The sequence below is a fragment of the Zootoca vivipara genome, chromosome 3 (genome assembly GCF_965207765.1).
Source record: "Zootoca vivipara chromosome 3, rZooViv2.hap1.1, whole genome shotgun sequence".
NCBI lineage: Eukaryota > Metazoa > Chordata > Lepidosauria > Squamata > Lacertidae > Zootoca > Zootoca vivipara.
The window spans coordinates 80,557,312-80,569,338 of NC_142586.1; the positions used below are offsets into that span (position 1 = coordinate 80,557,312).

Genomic DNA, 12,027 nt, shown 5'->3' on the forward strand with positions numbered 1-12,027 from the left:
GTGACTAGTTGTATTTGGAGGAGGGGGGGGGGAGATCACGGTTTCAATATTGGCAGAGAGAAGCTTTCTGTAAGTAGGTCTGAAAGTTGCTTGTTTACAGTGAGTTGGAACATTTGCTCTGCATTTGGCGGGCAACAGTTTAATGCCAGTGTCTGGAGATGAATCAGCTGGCACTGTTTTCTTTACTTTCAATTAATCTTATTACAAGCCAAAAATAAAAACTTAGTTGGTCTTTAAGGTGCTACTGAAGGAATTTTTTTATTTTACAAAAATAATATGAAATGATATTATTTTTATGTTAGGAAACATTCTCCCCGCCCCCCAAAGCATTACCCATAATAACTTCCCAGAGGGCATTCAAACACTGGATGGGCCAACCAATCTGTGTTCAAATTGCACACATTGTTGTGGCAGGAACATATTGGAAAACGTTTGGAAAAAATGTTGGCTTGGAAGAAATGAGGCTTGGATAATTTTTTTTTTGCAAATAGTTATTATTAATATGGTTTCTTAATGAAGGGATGAAGTTGCAGTAAAACTTTGACAAGGGGGGGGGAGATGCACATGATTTTGTATATCTGAAGCGTGCTTTTTTAAAGTAAGAAAATAAGAGATATAAATGTTCGATGCTTAACCAAATGTATATACAACCATTCATAAAATCTGGGGGTTTAAATAGAGAAAATCGGGGTTTTGGTAAATCCTCCCATCTTCTAAGAACAAGATCATACTAAGGTACTGAATGACTGTGCCTGGAACACACTTTCTCTTTGCCCCACCCCACCCCCTGTTAGGAACAGGTTTTGCAGTTATCCGTTGGCAATCTTGAACAATTAGAACGTTGGTTTAAGTGCTAGTAGTTGTCAACAAAGTAAAACCTATAATATGTAAATCCACATGGAGTAGCCGTTCCAAGAATCTGTGGAAAAAAAATAAAGGGTCCTGGGCAGCTGCGTCACTGGATTTGTTCACTTCAGGCTGGGGTGCCAGGAGATTTGAGACAGATGTTTTCAGACATGCGGCATGCCTAAAACATTTCCAAGGGTCGGGCTACAAATAGTGACTTAATAAGTGTAGAAACAGGAAAAGTATGCAGGAGGAAAAGACGCAAGAGTTTATTCACCCCTAGGTGAACAGCCAGTCGCTTTACATTACATCTGCCTGTCAGGGTTGGCTATTTAAGCTGTCATGCCCTTGGTATTGCTCTTTGACTGTGAATAAAGTGCAGCATTGTGATTACTAATCCCACTCCAGTGACTTGACTTTAAATGTGGTTTTGGAGTGGATCCCGGAGTCCTGTTTGCTAAGCTTCCTACTCCTGTTTCAGAGACACCACTGGATATCGAGGAGAGAGCACTGGAGCCTGCCCTCCTCTGTTAAGAACTCTCTGCCTTTTTAAATTTTCTTTTTAAGAAGCTTTTTAAAAAAAATCATCTAAAGGAAATCAATGGCTACCAAAGTGACTTGTTTGTTTTTCTTTTTCTCTTTGCCTCTGCTCCCAGTGGGAAATCACACGGGACGCATCAAGGTGGTCTTTACACCCAGCATCTGTAAAGTGACTTGTAAAAAAGGCACCTGTCAGAACAGCTGCGAGAAAGGAAACACCACGACTCTGATTAGTGAAAATGGGCATGCTGCTGACACCTTGACAGCACCCAACTTCCGAGTAGGTAAGTCTCTCCAATCCTTAATCATCCTTGCTAATCCTTTCTTCTTCTTCTTCTTCTTCTGTTGGACTCTGTGTGTTTGTGCATGTTGTGAATTTGTTAGCTTTTTCTTCAAGGGTCTATGATAAGTGTAATGTCATTGATGCTGGGCATCCCCTGTCTGACTTTGATAATTCTTTGAACATGCAAAAGAGAGGGATAACTACTTAAACTCCACAGTTTAGATTGTATGTGGTGAGGGGAGGCGGTGGCAGCACTGTGTGTTAGTAGCTCTGTGTAGAAACTCGCAAATTGGATGGAAAATATGTCATGGTTGAGGGGGGAAATACTCTGTTTGTGGTTAGTGAATGTGAAAAATTTAGTTAGACTTAAATGAAATGTTCCTGCAAGACATTGTCTGGGAATTGTGTGACTCTGCATTCCTGTGAGTGAAATGGGTGCCAGTTTTCAACTTTTGCCTTGAGTGTGTTGTGAGCGTAACATATTTATTATGTGTTAAGTGTCCAAATAGGAGACAGAAAGCTTAAAAATCAAATCAAAAGTAAGATAAATGTCAATTATCATTCCAGTGAATGCTATTTTGTGTTTTCCAAAAAGGAATCTCAGAGGTATACCTAGCATGGTACACCATAAATAAGATGTTGGATAATTGTTTTTTCAAAGGTTATTGAATGTTAGCTGTAGAGAATTGTATACTTGCCACAGATTCAGTTTCCCACCCATCTTGCTTTGCAGTGAAATTCAAGGAGAATGGTTCAGAGTAGCATGACATACAGTTTAAATGTCCTTGTTACTGATTAGGGCAGTTTGCAATGTCATTTTATCCAGTTCATGAAACTCTTAAAGCTCTTCACTTCATGTCAGCTAATCCTTAGAATCGCAAAACTATTCCAAGTACAAACATAATGTTAGGCAGAGTAGAAAGAGGCATCCTAATTGTCTTTTTATGGTATACAACCTTTCCCCCCAAAATGTTATTTCTAATTCCTCTGGTCTGGCAAAGTGGATGGATGAAATGCAGGTCAATCACTCTAAAGATTCTTCCAGATGTTGCTGCTAGCAGAACGGTAGCAGCAAATCAGGAATCACAGTAGGAGGTGCCTCAGAGAGGAGAGATGCTTCTCAGCATGGGAGTTTAGAGTTACCATTGCTGACTTGTTTGCACAATTGTAGGTGTGCTGGTCATGTTGGATTTTGCTAGTCTGTCTGGGCTGGCGAGATCTGAAATGGAGATGACATTTCAGCATGGGGATTGAGTGTGACCAGTGCTCTGATTCAAGCACCTATTATCTACAAAAGACAAAAGTGTTGATTTAGATGTAACAGAAAACCACAGCCTGGTATTATTTGAAGTCTAGATTCACTTGCTGCTTCCTGCCATTGTACTTCCCTGAGTTCCAATTTAGCAGCTGACTATAGTATGTTATCATAGCAGAATAACTGGACAGTGTATGGTTTGCACACACAAAAACTGGAAATTGCAACTGAACTGTGACCCGATTCCACTTTTGCAGACATAGGGGAGAGTGTGCATGACCCCAAGGCTCATTCTTGCTACACCAAACCATGGTTTGGCATTTCATCTGAACTAAGCGTATCTCTGGAAGTGTCCTTAGATTAAATTACAGACAAGTGATGGTATGGATCCAAATTCCTTTGATACCGTAGTACATTTCTTGATAATGATAGCTTTAAAAGGCATGCTGCACTGATTGCATACTAAATATAATTCTGGTATGTGGCAATGTGTGAGGAACTGAAAAATAAGGAGAATTTATGAATGAGAGCTGCTATACCTCCAGTAACAAGTGTGAAAAATCAAATTCTATTCCTGTGGCAATTGTTACAGCTATGTGAAGCATAGTTTTGTTTTAATACATTTAGTATAACTGCCCTGAATGATAAGGTATCTTAGAAGGTAAACTATTTGATAACCAAGAAGAAACATTACAGGGCAGAATGGCATTGGAGGTTTTTAAGCATTTCAGGGAGTTGGACTAGGTGACTCTCAGGGTTCCTTCCAATCCTACAGATCTATGATTCTATGACATATTTTTACTTGTTATACAGGTATAAAGCTGCATTCTTTTGAAACAAGTAGCATCATTTTCTTCCTGCCCTCAGGTTTGATATTTTAGAAACGGTATGCCCTGTAACTACTTAAAAGGGAACCAGCCCATTATATAGAAAAGTTTATCAGGCCTACAAAACAGTATGCAGGCGTGTTTATGTTTAGAAGTCCGACTTGCGGGGCATTACCAGAAGTGCACCCAGAGGTAAAACTGGGATGGTGAGTGATTTTGTGAATCATAAAGATCCATCATTGCTTGACTGGGTGAAGGGGAAATGGAAGAGTTAGGTCTTCACTTGCCACTTAGTGCTAGGATCACACTTTTAAGGTCCAGCCCACTAATATGTTAAACTCCATCTAGCCAGGCAGAATAGGTGTTACCTATTAGGCACCAGGTGGGCCTCAGAAGTAGCTGCAGTATTTAGCTCCCAGAGTTCAAGGTCTTGTACCTAATGAATACAATGCTGCATAGTTCCAGGAGAATGGGTTCATAAGCTGAATATGGTCTTTGATCACTAGTCCTAGGAATAAGAAACCTGGAGCAAGTCCAGCACTGGGATGAGTAGAGAGCAGCTCTAGTTTCTGCCTCAAAATTTTTTCTGGGAAAACAAAAGGCCTTTAGAGACAGTATTGAGAAGATCTGTAACCTTAAGAATCCATGTGCCAGCACTGGGACATTTCCTTCATTAAACTGAATTAATCTCAGTGGGTTTTTTGTTTTGGTTCATAAGACATCTGGACGTAGGGTAGCATTAAGGTAGCTGAGTTTAAAGACACCATATCGTTCAAGGTGGTTGAAAAAAAAAGGGATAATGCAGAGCCAAAAGGACCTCTTCAAACTGTGGAAATGGGTATTAGAATGGCAAAAAACAGTTCAGTGTAAACAAGTGTCAAGTGATACATATTGGGATAAAAAGAAACCTAACTTTATATAAACTGCCACTGGCTGTTTTTCTGTCTCTTATAATACTAGAACCTGGGGTTATCAAACGAAGCTGAATAGTGGGAGATTTGGGATATACAAAATGATGTACTTCTTCAAACAGCACATTGTTTAAGGGTTAGAAAAATTCATGGAAGACTCTCAGCGACTAGTAATGATACCTGTACATTACCTCTAGCACCAGAAGCAGTATGCTCTTTCGTGGCTTAGGAACAAGAGAGTTCCATTGTGCTCATGTCCCTCTTGTGAGTTTCCCATAGGCCACTGTGAGAATAAAATGGACTGGACTAGATGGATCTTTGGTCTGATCCAACAGAGCTCTTCCCATTTTTTTCTCTCCTTTCTTTAACTCACTACCCCATCCTCACTATTGCCTTTACTTTTATAAGGGATGTGGATGGTTTCTTAATTGTTTTGGTTGATTCTTACTGGCGGGTTCTACCCCTTTCAATCACCATGGGCATTTTACGAGTGGCATATAAAAATAATAATGTATATTGTGTTAGAACAATAGCAGCAGTCGGTTTAGAGTGGACAAAAACACCCCAAATTCAGTCAACAGATTGAAGTATGGTAGTTCAGAGTATTAATATAGATTTGTTTATATTATGCGACTGTTTTGCTTTCAGATTTAGCTTTCCAAAAGAATTGTATTTATTTGTGGCAGGGAACTGGATTAGAGAGTGTAATGGAGAAAGGGAACAGCATTGCAAATGCTGAATTTCCCAGCTAACGTTTGTGATTGTATGACTCATTCTTGCTCATAAGTCTTTTCTGATTTAATATATTCTAGCAAGTTTGAACAATGTAGGGCTGATTCAGTGAAGTACTTATTCATTCTCTTTAGACTTTATAAGGCAAAAACAGTATGACTTGCTGCTCTTGAACTGAACATCTTAGGCAGGCTTCCTCAACCTTGGTCCTCCAGATGTTTTTGGCCTACAACTCCCATGATCCTTAGCTAGCAGGACCAGTGGTCAGGGATGGTGGGAATTGTAGTCTCAAAACATCTGGCGGGCCGAGGTTGAGGGTTAGTGATCATGTCTCTTGCTGCTTCTCCTTCCCTATAACTTCTACTTAAGAGCAAAAGTCATATAACACACTTTCCCCTTTTATCTACTTTCTGTTGAGTATAATACCCCCCCCCAAGTCAATTTGGTCTGACTGATTCTGGCCTTAAGCTACTTATAATACTAAGTTCTGAGTGAACCTCTTGGGGAAGTAACAAGGTTATTCTTTGCTTGCATCCCCAAACTCTGCCCTCCAGCTGTTTTGGGACTACAATTCCCATCATCCCTGACCACTGGTCCCGTTAGGTAGGGGTGATGGGAGTTGTAGTCCCAAAACAGCTGGAGGGCCAAGTTTGGGGATGCCTGTCTCAGTCCCTACTGCAACTCTTCCTATTTATCTTTCCAGTATTTCTCTCCTCTAGCTCTTTTGGTGACTCTTGTACTCCTTCCTGTTTGTATCCCATAAGAAAATAAGAAGAGCCCTGCAGGATTTGTTGTTGTTGTTGTTGTTTAGTCATTTAGTCGTGTCCGACTCTTAGTGACCCTATGGACCAGAGCACGCCAGGCACTTCCGTCTTCCACTGCCTCCCGCAGTTTGGTCAGATTCATGTTGGTAGCTTCGAGAACACTGTCCAACCATCTCCTCCTCTGTCATCCCCTTCTCCTTGTGCCCTCATTTTTCCCCTGCATCAGGGTCTTTTCCAGGGAGTCTTCTCTTCTCATGAGGTGGCCAAAGTATTGTAGCCTCAGCTTCAGGATCTGTCTTTCCAGTGAGCACTCAGGGATGATTTCCTTAAGAATGGATAGGTTTGATCTTCTCGCAGTCCATGGGACTCTCAAGAGTCTCCTCCAGCACCTGCAGCATTATACCCACCCAATTCAGCATTGCGTTCTTACAGTGGGCATGGGAAGCCCACCAACAGGGCAGAAGCACAAGAGCACTCTCCTCACTTACGTTTCCTAGCAACTGGCATTCAGAGGCATATCATCTCTGGTACTGGAGGTAGGACACAGTCATAATGGCTAGAAGCCATTGATAACTGTATCCTAAGGCTCTTTTAATGCCGCCCAAGTTGGTGGCCGTTACTACATCCAGTGGCAGTGAATTCCACTCTGTGGTGGTTCTTCTTCAGCAAGACTTCTTCTTTTATATGCATGTTGATTTTATATCTAATAATACTTTCCACCAGTTTATTTAGAACAAACATTAAGCTAACCAGCCTGTTATTTCATAGATCTCCCCCAATCCCCTTTTTAAAAAATGGGTGTTGCATTGGCCACTTTCTGGTCTGATGTAACAGAAGCCAATCTTGGGAAAGTTACATGTTTTTGTTTAAAGTTCAGCAATTTTACATTTGAGTTCTTCAATAACTTTTAGATGGATGCCATGTAGCTAAACTTGCACAATCCACTCCAGGAGGCCAAGCAAATGTTTTTAATTTGTCACTAAGGTGTAGGACTTAATCTTTTGTCACAACTATTTGCCTCAGTTGCCCAATCTCCTTTCTTGGGAATGTTAGTTCAGATAGAAGGCTCTGCCCTATATCTCCTGCTGTGAGTTCAGATGCAAATAATTCATTCAGCTTCTCTGCAACCTCTTTTTCCTTGTTTAGCATACCTTTTTGAGTCCTTTGTCCAAAGGTATAACCATCTTCCTGGATGGCATCCTTCTTCAAATGTATTTAAATATATTTTTGTTGGTGGTCTTAATGATTCTAGCAATATGCTCTCTTTTTCCATCCATTGTTGGCTGCTTGCAGTTTGTTTTTGTTTTTCTCATTGATCCAGATCCCATATGGATTAAACTCTTGGCTCTAACTTGGCTTCTATAATCCTTCCATTCAAGTAGAGCATGAAGTAGCTATGTCCTCAGCATCCAGTACGCATGGGTACCTATGTACAAGGAGATCTTGTTTAACTAAAAGCCATTGATTGCTCATCAGTTTGTCTAACTTAAATGATTCCAAGAATGAAAAGAGAAAGCTGCTGTTGTGGAATAATTTAAGTGCTGGGCTTTCACATAGGAAACTGAGACTTAAATCAAACAAAGCATCTCAACAGCAATGGAGTTTATTTGGAATCACCCTCACTGCATTCAGTCAGGTGTTCCTTTCCTGTCCAGGTTCATGCTCTGACAAACATAGGTTTGCATCAGATACTAGCCAAGCACAGCACTGACTGGCTTATACTGTACCTGCAATATCTTTGTGGAACCTTCTCCCCAAGCAGTTTTGCACATTAAATAAAGGTTTCTGTTTTTCTTTTTAATTAGTGTGATGAATGAGTAGATAAATGTGCATTCATTGGCACTTCTTAAAAGACAGTATCTGAAACATGTATGGTGTGGGGAGAGATTGTTTAACTAGGATATTCATCTGTCATTTCAGATGATCAGCTGGTAGGAAATCAGGTTCATGTAGTATCTGGGGAGTCTTCAGGTCCTTTTTAAAATATTGCACTTGTTTTCATCCTCAGTTTTAAATTCCCACTCAGTTGAAAAGCTCCTCATTGAGTAGCAGTGAGAAATTCACTCTCTCTGACCATAACCCACCTTGCAAGCTTCTTGTAAGCAAATATCATATAGTTGGCTGTACAGTAGCTTTTTAATAGGTTTCCACATACTCAATGTAAAATGGTAAGATAGTTACAAGTATGAATTAAAAGAGCAAGAGGAAATAAATTTTATTTGTGATACATGATTAAAGGGGCTATCCAGGATGGTCTAAGAATTTAAAACTTATTGAAACAATTATATGTAACTATGTACTATATTGAACCCAGTGCTTTTTTCTATTAAAACAGTGGTTCTCATATAGGAGTTAACAGAAAACTCGTTAGCCAAAAAAGTGGATGTGACTTGTAAGGAAGCCAAAACACTTTTGCTGCAGCATTCATATACAAGAAAAGTTCCAACAGCAGATTGTTGCACTAAAATGTTCTTTAAGGAAATTGCCTTTAAAATGTCAGTATTATGTACAGGAGAAAGAAAATGAGTGCCAGATTATATTCCTGGGAAATGGGAGGCCGAACCATGCATTTCCCGCTTTATTTGCATTTCTTTCATTTTGCCTGTAACAGAGCACCTATGTCTTTTTCTATTGTTCCATACTTTATATGGAATCCAACAGAGTTCAAGGGACAATAATAAAACTGTGATATCTGCAGAATGATTTGGTTGTTGCTGATATGTCAATACCTTAGCCAGTCAAGCATATATTTCAAATAGCATGGGGGTAAGGGGAGTGTGATGACATAAAAGGGGTTCTGTGCCAGGGAAAGCAGATTAAGAGGACGCATAAAGTCAGACAAAACAGCTTGTAGAAGTATTTGGGTAAAAGCGGGACAAGGCTTTAAAACTTTTTTTGGCAACTTGTGCCAGACACTTGGTGCTTAGTTTTCATAATATCATTCTTTCTTTGTCCATCCTACTCCTCCATTGCCATAAGACTTAGCTATACTGCCAAAAGCAGAAAAACTCCCCATCTAATGTATTTTTAAAAAATAATTTGCTAATCATAATGGAGTTATCTAGTATTATACAATATATGGAATTCATCCAGCTGAACATTGTGTTAAGGGGAATGAAAACTGAGCAGCAGTTAATGTATATAATAACTGGCTATTGTACACATTCACAAGGTTTCATGGAGAATGTGCATATAATCCATAAATTAAATGGAAATTGTGCACATTTCCCAATCAGTATGTTCACATTCTTCACGTGACCTGTTGAATGTCCACAATGGCTGGTGGTTATGCACATTAACTGCTTAATCTGCATTTCCCCAAACATATATTAACAACTTCTGCCCCAGTCAAGTGTTACAAAGAGAAGAGAAATGAACTTTACTGTGCAACCGTTTATATTTGCATATAATGTACCTGGTGATCTGTGTCAGATAAAGCAAATGAAACATAAGTAAAACTGTTGACTGTCTTATATTGAAAATATAAGTTCTGTGTGAGGTTGGATTCAAATGAAATATTCTACCAGTTCTGACTTGTTTTGCAAACATTTTCCTAGATGCTGAAGTCCATGCCAAGTTTGAATAATTCAAATCTAAACACAAGAACAATTCTGACAAATAACTGATAAAAATGCTACCGGTTGCCATGGTGAATTACCCAAATCTGTTTTATGGATTTGCAAGGTGCATGCTCACCTTTGCAGTGAGGATAAAGCAGGCTGCTATTTTTGTTCTGCCAATTGTAAATCTCTCAGATGACTTGGATCATCTAACTTCATACATTTGCTTTTAACTTTCTAATGTTTCAGATTAATGCATTAAAGCAGATATTTGCTAGGCTATTTTAAAACCAAGATATATTGTTAACAGAAGATTATTAAGATTCAGAGAGTCTAGAGAGCCTAGTGCTATGGCACATTAACAGTACTGTAAGCGCCCGAATGGAAAGCCAAACCATAAAAGATGGTGCTATCATTCACACAATGCTCTTTTTAGAGGTGGAGGACCATTTTCACTCCACAGTCCAGATCCTTATCAGGATTACTCTTGTGTGTCAAATTTGACAGATGGTCAGGGTTCCAACCTGTCAGTCACCTGGCTTCACAAAAACTTAAGATGTAAGGTGATTTGAAGTTCAGAAGTTGGTACTTCAAAGCGCGTTGCAAAGTACCAACTAAGTAAGGTAGTGCTGGACATATCCTATATACCAGGGGTGACCAACTCCCAAGAGACTGCGATCTACTCACAGAGTTAAAGACTGGCAGTGATCTACCCCTTTTTTGGATTCAGGTCTAAGTTGTTGAGCTTTTTAAAGGAAGGAAATTTCTGTTTTTGGAGGTGCAGGGCAAAAATGATGAACTTTTTTTTAGGAGAACCAAACTTGTTGAGCTTCTTGGGGGGGCACAATCTACCTGTTGGACGGGCCTGCTATATACATTGGGTGCATGAAACACACCTGGAACTCTGATGACTCTCTTCCCTTCTTCCCATCCCTACACATCCTGCTTTGCTAGAAGCGGGGGGGTGGGGGTGGGGAGGAATACAATAATGGAAGCAGAATCAAACAAGTGCTGGCTTTCTAAATTTCAAAAGTAGCTATTTTGCTGAAATATTTGAAATCTTGTGGCCTCAAAGATGGCCTAACCCATGATTTGCTAACCTGGTGACTTTTAAATGTTTTGAACTACAGGTCCCGTTATCTATAACAGTTGGTCACATTAGTTAAATCTGAATTGTAGTTGAAAGGAGCACACCAGGTTAGGGAAGGCTCACATAACCTAGTGAAGTTTGTGTAATACTTCCTTCATTCCAATTTTTTAAACTTCAGCCTTTTACCCTGCTCTATTTCTGCCCACTTTTGTTTTTTGCTTAACATCTAGTGTGATTAGCAAGAAAGGTTGCTCATTCTTTGTGATATTTAGTTAGTGTAATAAAGGACCTCTTCTTTTGCATTTTCCTGTTAATGAACCAAGATTGCTTCCCACCATTTTGTTCAACATTTAAGTTAAACTATTGGTCACAAGTTGCTCAGACCCCCTAATACTGCTTTTCATCTTTGCTCCTCTTTTTTGTGCATTAAATCTGCATTGTGTGCTCCATTGTCAATGCTGGCCTGACCTGTTAACTTAGTTGCTGACCAATAACTAAAGTATAATACTTAAACTTCACTGATTGTGTTGGTTTAATAGAAATAGAACTGATGAGAGAGCCTTTAATAGGACCTAATAGTTTAGAGCTGTGAAAGCTTTTTAATTTCACTGAATGCTTCATTAAGCACAATGAATATTCAGAGCATAAAAGGACAGCATGGGTATTTTTTTAAAAGGTTTCGCCTTCAGTAGTTTCTGCAGCCAAAAGCCTTGCATCACTGATAATTAGATTTCCTCTTGGCCATAGGTGGGTGTTCCCTCCTAATTCTCTAGATGCCTTGATGGCTTACCACATGGCACTCTGCCCACTTGGTTACATTACAAGCAGCCACTTACATGGATGGCTGCAGGTAGAAATGGTTTTTGGGGAGATGAGAGCAGGGAATAATAATAATAATAATAATAATAATAATAATAATAATAATAATAATACCCAGCCCACTCTGGGTGGCTTACAGCACATAAAAAATTGTAAAACATTAGACACTTTAAAAATTCCTGATTCAGGGTTGCCTTCAGATGTCTTCTAAAAGTCAGATAGTTGTTTATTTCCTTGACATCTGATGGGAGGGTGTTCCACAGGCTGGGCACCACTACTGAGAAGGCCCTCTGTCTAGTATATACAGAGGCCACATGCCTTGAAATTGTTTTGGGAGGATAAGATGTGCTATGTATCTTCCTCTTAAGCATTATCTACATGCTATTCTCCAGCTGAAATT

The 12,027-nt window shown here is 39.5% G+C and overlaps 1 protein-coding gene across 7 annotated transcripts in view; it reads left to right on the top strand.

Moving 5' to 3' along the window:
* Positions 1-12,027, top strand: part of LTBP1 (latent transforming growth factor beta binding protein 1) — a 200,426-nt gene that overhangs the window by 54,323 nt on the left and 134,076 nt on the right. For all 7 annotated transcript variants that reach the window (XM_035108252.3, XM_035108243.3, XM_035108244.3 and 4 more), the window contains exon 5: positions 1,503-1,670. In XM_035108252.3, the coding sequence (XP_034964143.2) occupies positions 1,503-1,670 (168 nt within the window). The remainder of the gene's footprint in view (positions 1-1,502; positions 1,671-12,027) is intronic.